General features: G+C 44.1%; 1 protein-coding gene across 2 annotated transcripts in view; it reads left to right on the top strand.

Moving 5' to 3' along the window:
* Positions 1-223: 223 nt before the first annotated feature.
* Positions 224-22,131, top strand: part of LOC109869719 (nucleolar protein 4-like) — a 140,288-nt gene continuing 118,380 nt past the window's right edge. The window contains exon 1 of one of the 2 annotated variants that reach the window (XM_031803545.1): positions 224-796. In XM_031803545.1, coding sequence (XP_031659405.1) covers positions 458-796 — 339 coding nt within the window. In that variant the 5' untranslated portion in view covers positions 224-457. The remainder of the gene's footprint in view (positions 797-22,131) is intronic. The other variant, XM_031803546.1, reaches the window with a different exon arrangement.

Here is a 22,131-nt window from a genome sequence, read left to right as displayed (position 1 = left end):
ATGGACTCTGTCTTATTATATAGCCTTATTTGTGTAAAATATTCTACCACGTTTGATTGTCTACTCCGGGACAGTAAAATTGTGATATTCAAACGGCGAATCTTTATTAGCTGGGAGACCATTGACACACAGGTGGGAGATACCCGTTTCTTAGGACGGCCCCTCTTTCAGTTCCTCAGAGCAGGATATGAGCTACTGACATTTGTTATTACCCTTTGGGACAGGAGGCGAACGTTTTCTGCTAACAGGTGTGAGAGAGAGCACACCAATCTTCATAGCCTGATACGGAATCCTTCCTCATTGTTCGCAGGAATATCAATCTAAGTCATATGTTGATCACTTTCTATCCAAGAGAGATACATTTAACGGTTATTTGAAACATACATCGAATAAAATAGTGTATTATTAGTGTTTGGAAAGACCTATTTAAAAAGACACGGGACATCAGAGAGAAACCATGTCAATGAAAAAACCCAGCTTGAATTTACCCAAAATGAGCAGAAACCCGGTGGTGTTGGAAGGAGAGATGTTCGGCGAATTTCAGGACTGGTGTCTCCGGACTTACGGGGACTCGGGTAAAACAAAGACAGTCACCCGGCGAAAATACAATAAGATTCTCCAGACCCTTTTACACACGGACGACTCCGACGCGGTCTACATCGAGAGCAACCACATCAACGCCAAATTCAAATTCTGGGTGAAATCCAAAGGGTTCCAGGTCGGGACCATTCAAGGGGACCTGAACAAGAATGGAGCCACTGACATACCTGTCCTGTACGTCCCCATCAAGGTGACGGTTAGTAAATGTTCCTCTTTCATTGCTCTGCGCGTAAATGTGTGTGTGGTCTATGATGCCCATATTTGCCCATATAAATGTATCTATTAAGTCCTCGCACGCTACGGTTGCTCTACCATAACTTTCCCTGGACCTCTGACCCACCCCAATAGGCCGTTCTTATCTTAAGATGACAGTCATTCATTCCTGTCCCTGCTGTCATGGGCCAGGCAGTGCCACTATGCGTACAGCGCTTCTATATTACGCTACTACCCGGTTTGCGCAAATAGCATCGCCCTGATAATAATGATAGACAATGATTTTTGCAGCAAAGACAAATTAGGCTAAAAGCCCATATCAAGAGACACCTGCTGGCATGATAGTCAAGTGTGTGTGTGTGTGTGTGTGTTTGCTTGCAGGCGTCCAAGCCACATTGGTTGGACCGATTGCGTTTTGATGGTTGTCGTGTTGCTGAAGAGACCGGGTAGAGAGAGAAGGTATATATAGATGCCCATCCCACCGCTAGCCCTTGTGCGCGCGTTTGTAGCTCACATTGGCAGCTGAGGGGGGGGCAAATAAATGATAAAATACCGGTAAAAAACAACAACAACATTCGTATGAGATATTTCATTCCTGGCATAGAGTACATTTGCCAGTTCCCAATATTTACATTATCTTGTCCATATATGAATAAAAAAAAATCAATTTTTCATTTCATATAGCCCTTCTATGATGAATATTAAAATATGTGATGCAGACATGGTTACAGCTGACAAACTGAAGAACTAATTCTATTTCACCTTTGTGCCTGGTGTCAGACAGTCATTCTACAATTGAATTTGTGCAGCCTATTCTTTCAATGTTCTTCTAATAAGGTTTTGTATTGAAGGTTGAGGGGGGTAAACTGGCCTGAAAAGATAGACATCTGGGACTATAAATTACAATGTAACCTCAATGCCAGTTTATATAGATCCAGGTTCAGACAGAACCTGTCTGAAGATCATGCATCAACATCAAGGATTTCCAGAGATGAATACACATTTCACAGTCACCCATTCACCTGCTGAGCTTGTCTAATGCACCTGTTTGCTGCTGCTTATTTACATGCCTCAGCATCTGAGTCACATGAAAAGGTTGCGCTCCTGTCTGCTCCCCTCTTGATAATGTGTCTGTCCTAGATTTGAACAGGCTATTCTGAAACTCTCTCTCTCTCTCTCTCTCTCTCTCTCTCTCTCTCTCTCTCTCTCTCTCTCTCTCTCTCTCTCTCTCTCTCTCTCTCTCTCTCTCTCTCTCTCTCTCGTCTCTATTTCTTTCTTTCTCTCTCCACATCTCCTTCTCCTCTGAGCTGACTTCATTGAGGTTGTCTGAAAGGATTCAATGGAGAGTCTGGTCATCTATAGGGGACATGCTGCTAGACAAGTGCAGAGTCTGTTATTTCTGTTCCAAACAGGGTCAAGGCTCTCTCTGATTGCTTTTGGAACATTTGTAAATGGCCACTGTTGAAAGTTTCTCTGTAGAAAGATATTATACAATACATGCCTTAAATATACTCAAAATGCAATCGCAAAAAGACATTAGTTACCCAGCTTTTGGCTACAGGCAGACAGACAGTCATATGACTTGTTGACTTGCTGAACTCCGATAGTAGGCTAATTTGTGCGGGCTGGATACAGAACATTTTTGAAGGAGCTGTTATTCCGCTCTCAGCTAAACACAGAGTCAACCCCACTCACTGCAGCGTCTTGGCAGAAGCTAAGGCAGAAGCGGTAAGTCTGCTTTTTGTCTTGAGGCAGCAGGGTCATATTTTGACTGACTGTGAGAGGCAGTTTGCTCTCACCCAGACCTGCTGCTATTAGATTTATTTCAGTGGTCACGACAAGTGGAGAGTACTGTAGGTTTAACGCAGGAGAGATAGATCAATAGTGATGATGGAAACACAGTCTTGCTCCCTTCTGGGTTCTGTTAAGATGCGTGAGCTTTCACCCTCACTGCTTGTTTTCTATTGGCGGTTTTGACCACTTGTAAATTGGACTGTTAGTGTGGGTGTGTATGTCTGTTTGTTTGTGGAAGGGAGGGTGAATGTGTGTTTTTAGATGGGTAAGTTGTTATTGTGTGTGTGTGTGTGTGTGTGTGTGTGTGGTTATATGTGAGATTCCTGAGTGAGCAGGTTGTAAATGTGTTCTAAGTGCCAGTAGAGCCATGGCATGGTAGGCAGTGTGTGGATGAATGAGGCCAGAGCACTGGAAAGCTGCCTGAGGCCTGGAGAAACCTGGAGGAGGACGCCACACACACTGAACCCGCTCCCAACCTGTGTGCAAGTGCGTGTGTGTGTGTACATGTGTACATGCATGTTCGCACAACAGACTAGAGCGTGTGTTTTATGATGGGTGAAAATGTGTGTAAGTGTGTGTAATTCCCTCACATACAGGTATTCAATGTTTGTGCAACAGGCAGCCATGTAGTACTGCTCCTTCACTCCCTGTGTTGGCACATAATTATATGTCTGGACAGTGTGGATCATCTTCGGTAGGTTTTTATTAAACTGCTCTGAAGGATGGCATCACTCTAGTGTAGAAAATAGACTTCAGACTAATGTTTTTAGGAGAAACATCCAGCCGTCAGCCGTCAGATCAAAGACAGAAAACGCTCCTCTTGCAGGAACTCTGTAAGAAATGTGACCTTTAGCATGATAACAACGGAGGATAAGATCATCTGAATCAACACTTAGTGAAGGAAAAACAGGTGGCCTTTTCACATTCCTGACCCGAACCAAAACATTACGAGCCAGCACAGTAGGATTCAGGTCGGCACGATAGTATGAAAATGGTCAAGGTGTGATCTTATTAAGAGAGAGTGGGGTGAGACAGCAGGACAGAGGTGTAGCACAGTAGCAGCACATTGAAAAACTGTCGGACAAAGGGAGAGAGGAACAATGGGACAGGCACAGCATTAGGAAGAGCGAGGACGAGGCAGTGAAAAAGAGAGAGGGACGGAGCGAGAAAGAGGGGAAGAGAAAATAGTGTGTGTTGCTGAGAGGAAGCAGCACCACAGCTTAGCCATCACATGGAGTTGACACCAGCGTCTCGGCGGCTCCTATTAATAGGTCTTAACGCTTTTCTCTTTCCTCCACTGGCAGAGGGCCCTCTCTCTCGTTCTCTCTTCCTCCCTCTCTCGCTCTCTCTCTCCCTCAATCTTTCTCTCGCTCGCTCGCTCACCCCCCCCCTCGCTCTTCCTGCCTCTCTCTCTCTCTCTTCCTCCCTCTCTCTCTCACCTACTACTCCTGCTCTTAGAGAGGCCTGCCTTGGCTAAGTGCAGTTTGATCAATTGTTGCTGCTCTGTCCTCATGCTCTTCTCAACATGTTGTCTGTCAGCTGCTCTGTCCTCATGCTCTTCTCAACACACTGTCTGTTGCTGCTCTGTGCCCATGCTCTTCTCAACACGCTGTCTGTCAGCTGCTCTGTCCTCATGCTCTTCTCAACACACTGTCTGTTGCTGCTCTGTGCCCATGCTCTTCTCAACACACTGTCTGTCAGCTGCTCTGTCCTCATGCTCTTCTCAACACGCTGTCTGTCAGCTGCTCTGTCCTCATGCTCTTCTCAACATGCTGTCTGTCAGCTGCTCTGTCCTCATGCTCTTCTCAACACACTGTCTGTCAGCTGATCTGTCCTCATTGCTCTTTTAAACATGCTGTCTGTTGCTGCTCTGTCCTCATGCTCTTCTCAACATGCTGTCTGTTGCTGCTCTGTCCTCATGCTCTTCTCAACATGCTGTCTGTCAGCTGCTCTGTCCTCATGCTCTTCTCAACACACTGTCTGTCAGCTGCTCTGTCCTCATTGCTCTTTTAAACATGCTGTCTGTTGCTGCTCTGTCCTCATGCTCTTCTCAACATGCTGTCTGTTGCTGCTCTGTCCTCATGCTGGGGTGGCAGGGTAGCCTAGTGGTTAGAGCGTTGGACTAATAGCTGGAAGGTTGCAAGTTCAAACCCCCGAGCTGACAAGGTACAAATCTGTTGTTCTGCCCCTGAACAGGCAGTTTACCCACTGTTCCTAGGCTGTCATTGAAAATAAGAATTTGTTCTTAACTGACTTGCCTGGTTAATTAAAATAAATGCTCTTCTCAACATGCTGTCTGTCAGCTGCATTCTTTAACCTACACCAGAGAGGGATGAGGATAGAGAGAAAGAGGGGACAGAAAAAAGTGCAATGTTCTGTTTATACAAAGACTTGAGTTATTGTATTTGGTCATAGAAATTAGCAAGCTTTTTCATTCTCCTGGGGCCATATGTATCAAGTGTCTCAGAGTGCTGATCTAGGATCAGGTTCCCCATGTCCGTTTTAATTGTATCCACTGTGATTTAAAAGGCAAAACTGATCCTAAATCATCATTCCTACTCTGAGATGCTTGATTTGGCCCCAGTTTAGCTGTTCTCAGGTCAGGTATTAAGAGTAGGAGTGACTGACTCCTACTGCAGTAGGAGTCAGTCAGAACGTTATTTAAGACAGTCAAACAGGATATCGTATGTCCGTGGAAATAGGAGACAGATGGCCATCAATGAGGTTTCTGTGTTTGGCATCATGTGCAATTACCAGCAATAGAACAAATCTTTCCCCATAGGGTCACATGAGCGTCTGTCCCGGTCACAGCCGTGTCCAGCAGCAGCCCCACACTACAGGGCCATGTTCATTAAGCACCAGACATAAGAAAATGGACTGAAACAAGGAAGGACAACCTGGAGTTGTCCAATAAGAAACATTCATTTTTTGTTTTCTGTTGCAAAAACACTTCTTAATGTTTTCTGTTGGATGTCCTAATGAACAAAACCCATGGCTCAGTCACAACCCATCCTCTGCTCCCCTTCTGGGCTGAGGAGGAAAAACAGGATAATAGAAATAGACATACTGTGTACAGCACTGGAAACTGAGATGGCTCTTACAGTATCAAATGTTTCAAGGGTTAGTTTGTGTTTCCTGTCTATTTTGCCCTGTCTGTGTAAAACTATCTGTCTGTTTTGTGTGTCTGTGTGTTTGAGGAGCTATTTGTGTGTTCATGTGTGATGTATGCTCATGTTGGGGGTGTGTGATGGGAGGATGCGCTGTGTGTTCTCTGTGTGTATCTACTTTCCTCCCCTTCCTCTCTCTCCTCCTATTTCCTCCTCCTCCTCCCGCTGTCCTCCGTGGCGGCGACGTGACGATGGCCTGGGGTTTAATGGTGGCCCGCGGGGGTAACTTAATTGGGACGGCCCCCTTATCAGACCTGGGATCTCTCTAATCTCAAAGGGCCCCTTATCCCGCAGAAATAAATAAGACTAAATTGACGTGAATGGGAAGGCCTCTGGTTGTGTGGCTCCTCCCCCCCCCCTGCCCCTGCCCTCTGAGGCCCAGTGCGTCTGTTGGGGGACAGTAGGAGGGCGTTAATTGCAGGGCCGGGGTGAAGCAGGGGGCATGCTCCCCTCTCCAAACCGAGGGGCTGCAGTCACAGCAGTCACCCAGTGAAAGTCACTCCCAGCGGGACGAGCATGGTGGGGGGGGTTAGGGTTGGGTTGTGGAGCTGGAGGGGTTGAGGTGAAATGAAAGATTCCCTCAATGTGTCAGCTTTTGGTTTGTAGAGAAAAAAGTGTACTATTTAACACTGTACCAATAATTTGTTAGAGGGCCTCAAATATCACATTAATTTGTCTACTGTATACGTGAATCGTGCAATGTTGGTTCCTGTTTCAGTCAAGTCTTTGGTCACGTCCGGATGTGTCAAACAAAAACACCCTAATGGTTGGTTGACAATAGAGCCTCCCACAATGCAGGTGTTGTCTGCAGGAGGAAGTTGGTGAAGAGAAACTGCAGAAACTGGCAGTCGACTGCAGTCAAAACTTCATGAACTTTGATCACATGGTTTTTGTAAAGTTCATGCAGTCGTCATGGAGGCGCAAGTCAGAAAATGTTTATCCCCATAATGCAACAGACTTTGGAAGGCGGCGACCAATAATGGCCACTGACTTGACAAAAGTGATCCTCTCGAACGCGCCTTTTGATTTTTCAGTCTTGGCCCACCTACCCAAACTTGTGTTTTTTTGGGAGAGTTGTCTGTATGATTGAATTATTATTTCATTTTTTATGTCCAAGAGAATCCCGTTGTGGGATTTCCGAGACTACTAATGCCTATCACTAACTAACAGGGAAGAAATACAACTTATACATCCTGTCCCTAATACTAAAACAAAACCATGTAAAAACTAAATATTAAAAACTGAATAAAAACTAGTAAATCAAGTCATAAAAGTAACTGAAACGAAACTCAATTTCAAATAAAAATAGAAAACGAATAGAATTAAAAACACAAAACTATAACAACCTTGGTGTGAGTGTGTGAACAGCTATCTGCTGGCTGTGCAGCTGTAAATCGTTGACTGGCAGTAATTGTGTTACAGAGAGAGTGATGTAGGAGAGGAGAAAGGAGTGGGAGAACTAAATAACAAGAGAGAGAGAGAGAGATGGGATGGGATGAGGCAGGGGATAAGTTCGTTTTTTGTTGTCCGCTCTGTGGAGCCGCCTGTCTTCACGCACACGCGGACACGCACACACACACGGACACACACGCACACACACACACGTGGACACGCACACACACACACACACGCACATGGACACACACATGGACACGCACATGGACATGCACATGGACACTCACATGGACACGCACATGCAGTATAATGAAATCCACTTACTTTAGAGTGGGTTCAATGGAGGGGCCATCCAAAGTGTTCAGGGGCTGTTCAGTTCTCCCTCTGAGGTCCGGTCTGGAGCGTTCTACTTCTCTGGTCTCATCTGTGTTCTTTCTATATTTTACTATGAATGTGTTTTTTGTTAGCTTGGGGCTTTGTGCATTCTGGTGTGTGAGACTGTGTGTGTATTTCTGTGTAGGATACTGCTTTTGTATGATTTCGTTCAATCAGTTTAACATAAAATAAAGACCTCTGGTAAAGGAAATGCATACTACACCTTAGCAGACTACATACAGTAATAGTAGTCCCTCTGTAGAATTAAAGACAAAGTTCACCCAAAGTCAATAGTACCTACAGTAGGTATCATAAGTATTCACCCCCCACCCCCGGATTTTGTCACATTTTGTTGCATTACAACGTGTCATTGAAATAATAGATTTAATTGTGATTTTTTTTTATCATTGTAAAATTTGGCTCACCAAATCACATAACAAGTTACATGGACTCAGTGTGTGAAATAATAGGGGTTGACATCAGTCATTTGTGAATGACTACCCCATCCTCTGTCCCCCATACACTATATATACAAAAGTATGTGGACACCCCTTCAAATTAGTGGTTCTGCAATTTGCTGACAGGTGTATAAAATCGAGCACACAGCCATGCAGTCTCCATAGAAAAACATTGTCAGTAGAATGGCCTTACTGAAGAGCCCAGTGACTTTCAACGTGACACCGTCATAGGATGCCACCTTTCCAACGAGTCAGTTCATCAAATTTCTCCCCTGCTAGAGCTGCCAGATTGTCACCAGCCTATTCAGACAGACCAAAGATAAAAAGAGCTTAAGTCATGTGCAGAACAACTGCATGATACTGTTGTTTCCGTGGCAAAAAGCAAATCCCCCAACGTTAGTCCAGTGGCACTGACATCCTTGGTGATGAAATCATTTGAGAAGCTAATCAAGAAGGATATACTGTGTCAGGTTGAGAATTCGCGGGACCCCCTGCAGTTTGCTTACACAATCCATGCAAGGCTTCTGTTCATCGACTTCTCGTCTGCCTTTAATACTATCCAGCCTCACATACTAGCAGAGAAGCTCCTCTCCCACTTCAAGCTGGACGTGAGCATTGTGGGCTGGATAGTGGACTTCCTTACCGACCGGTCCAAACAAGTGGTGTCATGTCAAAGCAGCTGTGCTCCTCCACTGGATCCCCACAAGGTTGTGTTCTCTCTCCTCTCCTGTACATACGCTACACTAATGGCTGTTGTAGCGAATATGAAAAAAGGCACATCATCAAGTTTGCTGGTGACTCGGTCATCGTCAGTCTCCTACAGGATGGAACGTCTGAGCATGGGCCTTCCTCCAACTGAATGTCTCCAAAACTAAAGATATGGCCATTGACTTCAGAAGGCAGCCACTGAACCCCACACCCAACATGGTCATGGAAAATGACATTGAGCTTGTCAGTACCTACAAGTACCTGGGAACAGTGTTGGAAAAGAAGTTGACGTTTGAGGAGAACACAGATGCCATCTGTCAAAATGGACAGCAGACCTTTTTTGTTGTTGAGAAAGATGAACTCTTTTAATGTCAGTAAGACAATGATGACACTGTTATATTGAGTTTTATTGAATCCATATTGATGTTCTTGATGGTGGCCTGGCTTAATGTCCTTAAAGTTTGCAACAAAAATAGGTTGGGCAGGAGGGTTAAGGTGACCAGTTAGGTCATCGGGGTGCAACAGGCACAACTCTCAGTGACATTCAGAAAGCATGTGGTGAGGAGAGGTAACAGACTAGACTGTCCTCCTCTACCATGTTGTGCTTCTCCCCTCAGGTTGTCCTTTTAGACTTCCCAAACGCAATAGCAACAGATACAAGTACTCCTGTATCCCACAGGCCATAAACTTTCTGAATCTGCTCACGAAATAAGATGTCTATTTATTGCTGCACTTTTGCACAATGATTACTCCTTTTTATCTATCTCATTGTTTCATGTTATGTGTGTATTGGTTGTATGTTGTCACTGTTTTTAATGGTTTTTTAAATGTATTGTTGAACTGCACAACAAATTTCCCAATTGGGACAGTAAAGATCACTTGAAAGTCTCTGAATGTCCTTGAGTGGCCCAGCCAGAGCCCGGACTTGAACCAGATTGAACATCTCGGGAGAGACCTGAAAATAGCTGTGCAGCGATGCTGACCATCCAACCTGACAGAGGTTAAGAGGATCTGCAGAGAAGAATGGGAGAAACTCCCTAAATGCCGGTGTGCGAAGCTTGTAGCATCATACCCAAGAAAACTTGGGGCTGTAATCGCTGCCAAAAGTGCTTCAATCCAGGTGTGCATGACTCTTAGGCTGCGTTTTACACAGACAGCCCTATTTTTATATTTTTCCCACTAATTGGTCTTTTGACCAATCACATCACATCTTTTCACATATCTTTTTCAAAGCTGATCTGATTGGTCAAAAGACCAATTAGTGGAAAAAATATCAGAATTGGGCTGCCTGTGTAAACACAGCCTTAAATGTACTTATATAGATTTTTCTATTGTGTTATTGAATGTACGTTTGTTAATCCCATGTGTAACTGTGTTGTTTGTGTCGCACTGCTTTGCTTAATCTTGGCCAGGTTGCAGTTGTAAATGAGAACTAGTTCTTAACTGGCCTACCTGGTTAAATAAAGGTGAAATCAAATTAAAATAAATAAACTCAAGAAGCCCCAGCTGTAATCTTTGTCAAAGGTGTTTCTAACATGTATTGAATACGTATCTAATCAAGGTAAAGCCATGACATCATTTTCTGGAATTTTCCAAGCTGTTTAAAAGCACAGTCAACTTAGTGTATGTGAACTTCTGACCCACTGGAATTGTGATTCAGTGAGTTATAAGTGAAATAATCTGTCTGTAAAACATTGTTGGAAAAATGACTTGTGTCATGCACAAAGTAGATGTCCTAACCGACTTGCCAAAACTATAGTTTGTTAACAAGAAATTTGTGGAATGGTTGAAAAACGAGTTTTAATGACTCCAACCTAAGTGTATGTAAACTTCCAACTTCAACTGTACATATTACCTGGACTAACCGGTGCCCCCCGCACAGTGACTCTGTACCGGTACCTCCTGTATATAGCCTCGCTACTGTCATTTTGTTGCTCCTTAATTATTTATTTTTGTTATTTAATTTTTTTAATTTTTTTACTTCAGTTTATTTTAGTAAATACTTTCTTACCATTTTTTTCCCCTTAACTGCATTTTTGGTTAAGGGCTTATAAGTAAGCATTTCACAGTAAGGTCTACACCTGTTGTATTCGGCGCATGTGACAAATGTGATTTACTGTCATATAGTACTTTGTGCATAATTAGGGTGAACTATCCCTTTAAGCAGCATATTCATCAAACAGCATAGCAGGCAGGAGACAAGAATGGCAGCCCCAACTATGTGCTCTGAAGCCTGTGTGAAGCTTCAAGCTGACAATCTGCTTTTTAAGGAAAAGAACGTGTATCCATATGGAGCTTCTCTGTGTGCTGAAACCCGCACGGTGGTGGAACAGATTGATTTTAATGAGAGATGGTATCCTCACACTGTGGCTATCAGGAGCAGGCATGCAGGTTTGACTCTCCTCTTAGATAATCAGGGATAGATTACACTCTCTGTGAAATGACTGTCTGGAAGAAGACCTGGAGCGCTGTTGTGTGATTTGTACCTGGGTCTGGAAGGTATAAATCCGCACTCGGTGCGTCCAAACAGGCACCCTATTCCATATATAGTGCACTAATTTTGACCAGAGAACTATGGGGTTAGTGCCAGGTAAGCACAGTACTTGCCAGTGTTCAGGAGTAAAGATGTTGTCAGGTGTTAGCTATCTGTCACATAGAGCAGGGAAGGATACTCAAATCTGACTCTGAGCCTGCTGGTTGTCTTTTATTCCTGGTAGTTGATTGACTGATTGATTGATTGTCACAGATTGCCCAGATTCTACTCCTGTGGTGTCCCAAGTGTGAATCAACCCCTGATTAGAGGCTCACAATGAAAATCAGCATCAGCACCATGGTTCTGACCTCAAGGGCCAGGAAAGGAAACATGATAGTGAGTTAAGGTTTGTGTCTTTGCACACTGTGTGTGAGAGCGTGCGCGTGCATGACAGGGTTATTGATTGGTTTGAACCAGTATTTTAATTGGATTGGTGTCAGTGAGTACCCTCCCTACTGAGCGTGCTCAGTGCCCACACTCCTGAGTCAAACTTCAGTTCTGGCTTCACGCAGAGAGGAAGAAAGTTACTTTGCCATTACACGATCATCTTGTCTCAGAATCTACTGAATAATATGTCATTTAGCTTGGGAGTATGTTCCCATAGTATAATGGATGTCATTTACACACGTCTTGTTACAGTATTTAGCCTATAGACCTTGAATGAAATGAATGCTCAGTGGCCATTCAGTACACTGTGAAATGTCAGAAATCTAGTTCACTTCTCTACACTACAGTTTCCTCTCCATCTCATTCTCACCTGCTCTAACCTCTCCAATGAAATGAATGACAGAGAACATGTTCGTGAACGTTTTTCTACCCTGTGACAACTTCAAGTACTTTTGTGCTTAAAGATTGGTTTTGTAAATACACTCCAACACACAGTTCTGCTGAAAGATCTAATTGGAGAAGCTGTGCAAAATGGTTGCCTTGCCAGTGATACCAGTAAACCTGTGTACTCTCTCTACAAGTGGAAGTAGTGTGTAAGTCCACTGTCAGGTCTGTGAACTGTCAACAGTATACTGAAACAGCAGCATACTGAAATACTGAAACAGCAGCATACTGGAATACTGAAACAGCAGCATACTGGAATACTGAAACAGCAGCATACTGAAATACTGAAACAGCAGCATACTGGAATACTGAAACAGCAGCATACTGGAATACTGAAACATCAGCATACTGAAATACTGAAACAGCAGCATACTGAAATACTGAAACAGCAGCATACTGGAATACTGAAACAGCAGCATACTGGAATACTGAAACAGCAGCATACTGAAATACTGAAACAGCAGCATACTGGAATACTGAAACAGCAGCATACTGGAATACTGAAACAGCAGCATACTGAAATACTGAAACAGCAGCATAGTGAAATTCTGAAACAGCAGCATACTGGAACACTGAAACCGCAGCATACTGGAATACTGAAATGACAGCATGCTGAAACACCATTTATGAAACGATATACTGAAATGGAAGCATACTGAAACATAATATACAGTATATGATAATAATATAATATATGCCATTTAGCAGATGCTTTTATCCAAAGGGACATACAGTCAGGGGTGAATACATTGGTGGTCCTGGGAGTCAAAACCAATATCCTGGCGCTGCAAGCAGAGAGGGAAGAAGGGGGAGATGAAAAATAAGGAAAAGAGAAAAAGGTAGGGTTCTTCTTCATAATATGAGTGTTTTATTAGTCATTATTTATTATGATATGCTGAAAAACATTGAAAATAACAATGACTCTCCTCATAGATAATCAGGGCTAGATTACACTATCCAGCCTGGAATAACATTTCTCAACAACCGTTATAGTCTCCAAAAGTGCTCTTATTTTCCACATGGGTGAATTTCAGATCACCTGAGTTAATGGAAGGATTATGGGAGCATAATCATAACATATAGAAGTGTTGTTCTAATGAGGTTTATTACTGTACTATACTTACCTTGTTTATGCAATTAGTTTCTTAAATGATCAGTTATCCGTTGTGGTTTCTTGTGGACTGCATATTTCCTGATAGAATTATAAATACATCACATGTATGACAAGTTTTACTTATTAAAAGTAAAGAAAGATAGACCTAAAACCAAAACTCATTCAAACAATTGGTTGAGATATAGAAACATGTTTATTAATGACACGTGAAACCTTACATACACACACACACACACACACACACACACACACACACACACACACACACACACACACACACACACACACACACACACACACACACACAGCCCCTAGGGGCCCAAGGCAATGAGTGAGTATAGCAACTGACTGACTGATTCTGAGTGAATGACAGAACAGGATCCAAACATATGACCACATCCATGCAAACAGAGGAAAAAAATAACTAACAGTTCTTGTGCTCGATTCAATTAGATTGGAGTTGGTTGACACCCGAATAGCGGTGGTTTTGGTGGTGTCGGATGTGGAATTCACAAGCAGCTCCTTGTATTACCTTATCGCCTACACTGCCATTGGCCATCTTTATATCCGACAAATCTAATGCGGCCGTGTTTAGAAGTACCTGCAGCCACGTTACAAGTTCAAACATTTGAATGCATGATGTTCTATTGTAGGCTATAGGCTCTACTCTCAAATAGACTGATAGGCTTTAAATCCCCCATCCAAATTAACATAGAAAGTGTAGGCTATTGCACAAGTTCGATCGCCCTTTTGAACTTCTAACACAGTAGGGATAATAAGGAAGGGAGTGGTTTGTGATACACCAGCAACCGTGGGGTAATGCTCGATCTGATTTGAGGCGAGACCCTCATTTTAGAAAGCAGACCACAGGTATGGCGATGTGTGGGCGAGCAGTTTGCTGATGTCAACTTTGTGAACAGAGTGCCTCATTGTGGCATTGGGGTGGTATGGTATGGGCAGGCATAAGCTACGGACAACAAACACAATTGCATTTTATTGATGGCAATTTGAATGCACATAGATACCGTGACGAGATCCTGAGGCCCGTTGTCACGCCATTCATCCGCCTCCATCACCTCATGTTTCAGCATGATAATGCACAGCCCCATGTTGCATGGATCTGTTCACAATTTATGGAAGATGAAAATGCCCCAGTTCTTCCACGGCCTGCATACTCACCAGACACGTCACCCATTGAGCATGTTTGAGGTGACCTGGATCGACGCGTACGACAGCGTGTTCTAGTTCCCGTCAATATCCAGCAACTTTGCACAGCTGTTGAAGAGGAGTGGGACAACATTCCACGGGCCACAATCAACAGCCGGATCACCTCCTCTATGCGAAGGAGATGTGACATGCTGCATAAGGAAAATGGTGGTCACACCAGATACTGACTGATTTTCTGATCCACGCCCTAACTTTTTTTTGTAAAGGTACAGTATCTGTGACCAAAATATCTGTATTCCCAGTCATGTGAAATTGTTAGATAAATTCATTAGGCCCTAATCTAACTTGACTGATTTCCTTATATGAACTGTAACTCAGTAAAATCTTTGACATTTTTGCATTTATATTTGTTTAGTATACAGTACCAGTGAAAAGTTTGGACACACCAACCCATTCAAGGATGTTTCTTTATTTTGACTATTTCCGACATTGTAGAATAATAGGCAAGTCATCAAAACTATGAAACAACACATATGGAATCATGTAGTAACCAAAAAAGTGTTAAACAAATCAAAATATATTTCAAAGTAGCCACCATTTGCCTTGATGACAGCTTTGCACACTTTTGGCATTCTCTCAACCAGCTTAATGAGTTAGTCACCTGGAATGCATTTCAATTAACAGGTGTGCCTTGTTAAAAGTTAATTTGTGGAATTTCTTTCCTTCTTAATGTGTTTGAGCCAATCAGTTGTGTTGTGACAAGGTATCTCCAGAGAGAGCTTAGGTCAGGTGTGGACAGCATCACGAGACCAGACCATCAGCTGGACACTGTATACAATCCTGGATAGGTTGGTCACTACTTCAACTACTACTATAGTGCTGTTTTTTCAGGAAGTTCAATTACTTGTTTCATCAAGTCAAAATTGTATTAAATTCACTTCCTGAATTGACAGATTTTCAGTGTCTACACACCAGTTGAGTTGGCCTTATCTGTGTGTCTGTAAGGGGTGTGTAACTGGTGGCAGAGAAGTCAGACGGAGGAGAGCAGAACTGGGTAATAACTGGAGCAGTTTAATATACAAAACCACCGGCATCCAGAATAACAACGTATGGGTACGAAACCCGTCGCGCACCAGACAACAATGTGCACAAGCACTTACAACAAACACTTCTGCACAAAGACATGGGGGGAACAGAGGGTTAAATACACAACACGTAAAGAGGGAATGAAGACCAGGTGTGTGGCAAAACAAGACAAAACAAATGAAAAATGGATTGGCGATGGCTAGAAGACCGGTGACGTCAACTGCTGAACATCGCCTGAACAAGGAGAGGAACCGACTTCAGAAGAAGTCGTGACAATGTCTGTGTTTCTAGTGTTGAGCAGGTAGGGCCTGAAACTCTGCAATGTTTGGCTGTGTTGCTAGCTCTGCTCAGTGACAAACATACACTCTCTCTCTCTCTCTCTCTCTCTCTCTCTCTCTCTCATATATATACACACACACACACTGACCCACTTCAAGCTCAAGCAAAGAGGCCTCTGGGTGCAGTGAGTGTGCCACTACCCCTCTGGTTGAAGGATGTGGTGTGGCTGCACAAAACTGTACAAAAACACTCACACTGGCAGGCAGGCACAGACACACCCACCAACAGACACATACACACACAAAATACTATTCTGATGTTGATGTGGCATGAGTTTAAGGGGGGCCTAAGAGAATTGTGTTTGTCCCTGTGTGGCTTTCTGTGTGTGTTCCTATGGATGTGGCACTGTCTCCTCTATGTAAATGTGTGTGTTGGGTTTGGTTTGGTTGCAAGGTGGCTGTGTGTTATGCTGCTTGTTTAGGTGTGTGTGGCAGTGTGTTATTCTGAGTTTATGGGTTAGTGTGTGTTGTGGTGGGTTAGCTGTGGGGGCAGTCTGTCCCCCAGCTATCTACTGCCTTCTAGCTCTCTACATCTTAGACACAAAGTATCTGCTTGTGCAACACAGCTCTGCTCACCTCCCCCCTGGCATTCTCACAGTTGCCATGGTGAACGGCTTCTTTGGGTCTCAATGGAGGAAAAATTAATAAAATTTTTAATTGGCTCTGGGGCCTCCATTTTTAACCTCCTCCTTCGTCCCCCCCCTCCTCCGCTACCCAGCTAACTAACCTGGCTGGGCGAGACTATAAGGACACTGCTGATCTGCAAAAGGACTAACCTAAATCTAAAACGGACATTAACGTTAAAGACCAATGCAGTCAAAAATGTGATTTATCTGTGTTTCATATATATTTCCACACTAAGGTTGGAATAATACTGTGAAATTGTGAAAATTATGATAATGCCCTTTTAGTGTGAGTTGCTTGAAAAGACCGCCTGAAATGTTTGCCTGTTTTGGTGGAATGGCATTTGAGCCTTCCTGGTGACAACACCAGGTGGTAAATGAGTTACTAGACCAATAAGAAAGCGGTCCAAACCTCTCTGCTAATAACAGCTACTTTTCAGCTTTCCCTCCCCACTCAGACAACTCCCAGACAGCCCAAGATAAATTCTTGCTTAAGAAATTGCTCTTTGCTGAGAAGTTATATTTGTTCATTTTTTACCATTTTTAATTGAAAACAATCACAGTAAGGTTACTTATTGTTACCCAGAAATGAATTGATATTGAGATAAAAATGGCTGCATTGGACCGTTAACCAACCCTTAACCCTTACCCTAACCTTAAACCTAATTTGAACCAATTCTGAGGACAGAAGTGTCCGTATAGCCTTTTCCAGCTGACTGGGAGTGCAGTCTATTGAACTATTTAAGGTCTTCACTCTGGACCATGATTAGTTGAGTCGGGTGTGGGAGTGATAGAATGGTAATGGTAAGGATGGAGAGAAAGATTTAGAGGAAGGTTTTGTGAATCCCCATGATGCCTCCTCTTTCTCCCATCACTCTCAGGAGAGGATGCTGCTGTTGGACAAAGGACTGAATCTCCAACGCCATCCTCCCATGCCCCTCCTCTCACTGTACCCCTCTGCTCCTGCTGCCAACGCCGCTGGATAATTACCCCAGCTACGGCTCCTCACTGGGAATGGGGCCTGCCTGTCTGCCTGTCTGCCTGTCGGCCTGCCTGTCTGCCTGTTTGCCTGTCTGCCTGTCGGCCTGCCTGTCTGCCTGTCTGCCTGTTTGCTTTACAGGGTAATTACAGCACAACAAGCAACGCTCTCTTCCCACAGCATACTATAATGACAACAGTGATTATAATAACAGTATCAACACTGCATCTTTGCTACAAATAGGCTATTCCACGGTAATGGAATTACACTTTGACTCAGAATGTTCACATTAAAATGTATGCCAAACAAAAACCATTGATTTCAAAGTTTAGCAAAGATACAGATCTATGCACAAGTACTACTTTGAACCATTTATACAGAACATTTCACACGACATGGATGCCTCTAGCCAGTGCCTCCACGCCTTCAGAGCCTTCTTGGCCGCCAAGAGTTCCCAGTCCCCTACGTTGTAGTTCCATGCCCCGACTCCTACTTCGTAGGGTTCCACCTCAACGATGAAGGGGAGTGAGGGGTCAGGATGTGCCAGCATGGGAGCAGTGGTGTGTCAAGTGTCAGTGTCAAGAATGCCCCCTCCGCCTCCAACAAAGCCACTGTGACCTTCTACTCTTACTAGGGAGGTAAGAGGCACGATCACCATGCTGAAGCGGTAAATAGTAAATAGTTTGCACACCCCAGGAATCACTGGACTGCTTTCACAGAGTTGGGGATGGGCCTTGACCCTACTGCGCTGATGCGTTACTCCTCCATCTCCACTCCCTCCGTGGATATGAGGTAGCCCAAAAAGGACACGGACCGCTGTAAAAACACTTCTCTTGTTTGACATATAGATCATGCTCCAACTGTCTTCCCAGCACAGACCTGACTAACGAGACATGCTGGGCACGGTCAGCAGAATAGACCAAAATGCCGTCTATATAAACCACTATGCCTCGTCCCAGCATGCCCAAAAACACTTTGTTAATAAAGGCCTGGAAGACGGTGGCTTTATTCCGAGTTTGACAGGGGCGCAGGGGCCCATCTTTCTTTTAACAAAAAATGATCTTGAGGAGGCTGGTGACATAGAGGGGCGGATACAACCCCGCTGGAGGCCCTCCTGTAAGTCAGTCGCAATAGCCTCGGTCTCTGCATAGGAGAGGGGATAGACGTGTTCTCTCGGGGGGGGGGGGGGGCTGCGTCAGACAGCAGGTCAATGGCACAGTCCCAGGGGCGATGAGGAGGCAGGCGTGTAACCTGGGTCTTAGAGAAGACCCTGTGCAGATCCTGCTATTCCTCTGGTAACTCCACTTAAGAAGCGTGGTCCGGTCTTTCCACCGTGGTGGTGTTGACAGACACCGTGAGACACCTCCCCCGACCAACCCAGCAGTCTCCCCTCGGACTAGGAAATAACAGGGTTATGCCAACTCAACCAGGGGAGACCTAAAACAATGTGGTGTGTGGGGGTGTCGATAATCAAAAAGGTGACCTGTTCTAAATGAGTATCATGGGTCAGCAGAGAAACGGGAACAGACATGTGATGTATGAGCCCTGTCCCTATTGGACAATTATCCAAGGCTCGAACCCGCAATGGGTGACTGTAGGGGAACCAAAGGAATGTGTAATGCAGTGGCCAGTGCGCTATCTAGCTAAAAGATTCCCGGCAGCTCCGGAATCAATCAGAGCTAACGGGAGTGAGGGGCTAGTGTATTCAGGGAATTTAATGGGAAAACACACTGGTTGAGTTGACAGAAAAGGAAGGGAGATCTTGCATCCTACCTGGGTTGGAGCAGGAGAATTCCCTGGCTTGTCATCTCCTCCCCTATTAGTGGATAGAGGGCAGGTCGGGGAGAAATGACCTCTTTCTCCACAATAGGAACAGATGCCCAGATTCCTCCTTGGGCTCCGGATTCCGTGCAGGTCTTTGTTGGGACCGCAGGAGGTTGTCCAAACGAATCGCCATGCTGGTGAGCTGGTCAAGTGACAGGTTGTCATCATGGCAGGCTAACTCCATCTGTACCTCCTCCCGCAGTCTGCTGCGGAACACGGTGACCAGAGCGACTCGTTCCATCCAGTGGAGGGCCACAATGGTCCGGAAATCCAGAGTGAACTCCGAGGCGGTCCTACTTCCCTGGTGTAGTCGGAGTAGGCACTCACCCCCCTCTCGGCCCTCCACAGGATGATCAAACACAGAGCGGAAGAGTAGGGTGAAGCGCTAGTAGGACTTAACCTCGGGTTCACCCACACCCCAGTCCAGGGCCCGTCCGGTCAGTGCCGAGATGACGGTGGCAACACTGTCTCTCCCCGAGACAGCCTCAGCGTAGCGAGCGAGGTACAGGTTGCATTCCAGATGGAATCCTCTTGCATCTCGGTGGTGCACCGTCAAAGCTCTCCGGGAGGGACAGGGGAATTCCGCAGACCGGCTCAGATGGGACGGAGGCAGGTAGTGGTGTGGGGGCTGGTGCCGGAACCTGGAGACTGAAGGGACTTCACATTCCCCTCCAAATGCAGGATCGTTGCCAGCACACTGTCCATGGTGCTGCCGAGTCTGGAGAGACAGTCGTTTTTATGCTGGACTGTCTCTATGATGTTCGACAGCTCAGTCTTTTCTGCTGTCTCCGTTTAGTGGGACGGTTATTCTGTCACATTGTATAATGATTGGAGGCAGGCGCAGGAATACGCCCAAACAAAAGAGCGAGGTGTAAAACCTCTAAATAATACACGTGTCGGTCCGTGACAAAAACACATTTACTGGAAGAACTGTGCAGATGCAAAGTTTGGTAACAGAATTACAGTAAAATCTCCCTCAGTTTTTTATGCGACCACATTTTCCAAAAATGGTTAAATATCTGCTCCCAATTAAGATTGAAAGATGTCTGCAGAAAGAATGGAGTGTCAGCTAAGGCATGACACCTTCAGTTTGAAAACATTGATTTTGGTTATTGAACTACAGTAGAAGTGAAGTGAATTTGCATCCGGTAACAAAATTATGGTAATAATATTACATCATGGGTCCCTGATCTGTACAATACAGAAATAATTATGGATATGAATATCACTCTCTTCATGGTGATATATCCTGAATAGGTACACAAAGGTAGAAATATGCAATATCCTTCTTTTGCATATTTGGGTATTATTCTACACACTTGCTATTATTCTAATGAGCTCCACCACCAAACCAGACCAGATTTGGTTGGTCCGGACCAGGCCAAATCTGAACCAATCATAGACGTCTATGTTTCACAAGTTTGGACAGCACAGTAGAGTAGAGTACAGTAAAGTAGATATGTTCAGTACAATACATAACATTATATTGTACTCTACTCTAGTCTCTACTGTACTATACTGTACGATACTTTTCTTTACTGTACTGTGCTCTACTGTGCTGTGCAAACTTGTGAAACATAGACGTCCATGATTGGTTCATATTTGGTCCAGCCAGGGCTGACTGACCAAATTCCAGCTACTTTTCAACGTCCATAGATGCCCAGTGTCGGCGGTGCTCAGTGGATGCATGTTATAGTAAATGGAAAAAGGTAGGTGGTAGGTGTCATGTTAGGTGTCAGTAAGAGCCGGGAGAGGTGACATTAACTGGAGAAAGAGGAGAGAGTGACAGAGCGAGAGAGGGAGGGAGAGCGAGAGGGAGGGAGGGGTTGTCCAGACTGTTTTCACACTCTTGCTTTGACCACCAGACAACAGAAAAAGAAAGAAACCGTTATGAGCTGAACATAACAGTATGCCAGTGGAAGGGACAGTAGCATTACATAATTTTTTTTTGTCAAACTCAAAACCCAACAATGTATTAATAAAATGAGAAACATGAATACTAGTAAGTAAATAAGTAAGCATACTATATACAGGATCTGTTCCAATACCATATTTACAATGTGAAGGGATACTGGAGTGATGGAGGTAGATATGTATATAGGATATAAGATAAACAGAGTAGCAGCAGTTTGTATGTGAGTGGGTGTGTGTAGAGTCAGTAAAAATGTATGTTCATCAGTGGCGGTCGGTGATGTTTAAGATGAGGGAGGATGATTATATTTTTAATGAACATGGCCTTATTTCTATTACAGCATATATATATTTCTATTACAGCATATTGGACTGTCATTCATATTCCATTCACCCAGCTCAATGTAACATCGATAGGTTTAGGTTACTACATGGTACTAGAATTTTCCCTATACAAATCACGAGGTTGCTACAACCTAGCCTATGAAAGAAAGTTTACAACGCAGGCCGAGAGAAAAACTTGAGTAATCAAGGGGTGTGTGTGTAAATTCACTCTGGCTATCTACTCTGAATTTAGAGCACTCTTGTCTGTTTGCCAGAGCGCAGAATAACTGATTAATTCTTGAATGCACAACACGAGAGGTGTTAGTAAATGTTGGCAAAAAAACGCAATTAAATTGTTGCCAGCAGCACAGTTACAGTCACTAACGCTGTAGATAACGTGAAAACATCCTAACCAGCTCTGCTAGGGTGAGTAAAATGGTCAGAGTGAGTTGTTCTCTCATTTGTGTCTGGAAGTAGCTAACCAACTTTAGCCAATTAGCTTAGGATGCTTGACCCTACTGAACTCTCCGAAAGCAACACTGTGAATTTACGAATGGACAATCTGACAACTCTCTCAATTTACGCACACCCAGAGCACTCAATGATCATACTCTGGCACTCCATACTGAATATACGAACACACCCAAGGTGACATAAAGTGACACATTCAATAAAGCTTTGCACACTCTTG

This window comes from Oncorhynchus kisutch, linkage group LG24 (assembly GCF_002021735.2).
Source record: "Oncorhynchus kisutch isolate 150728-3 linkage group LG24, Okis_V2, whole genome shotgun sequence".
Lineage (NCBI taxonomy): Eukaryota > Metazoa > Chordata > Actinopteri > Salmoniformes > Salmonidae > Oncorhynchus > Oncorhynchus kisutch.
This window is presented reverse-complemented; position numbering and strand designations above follow the sequence as displayed.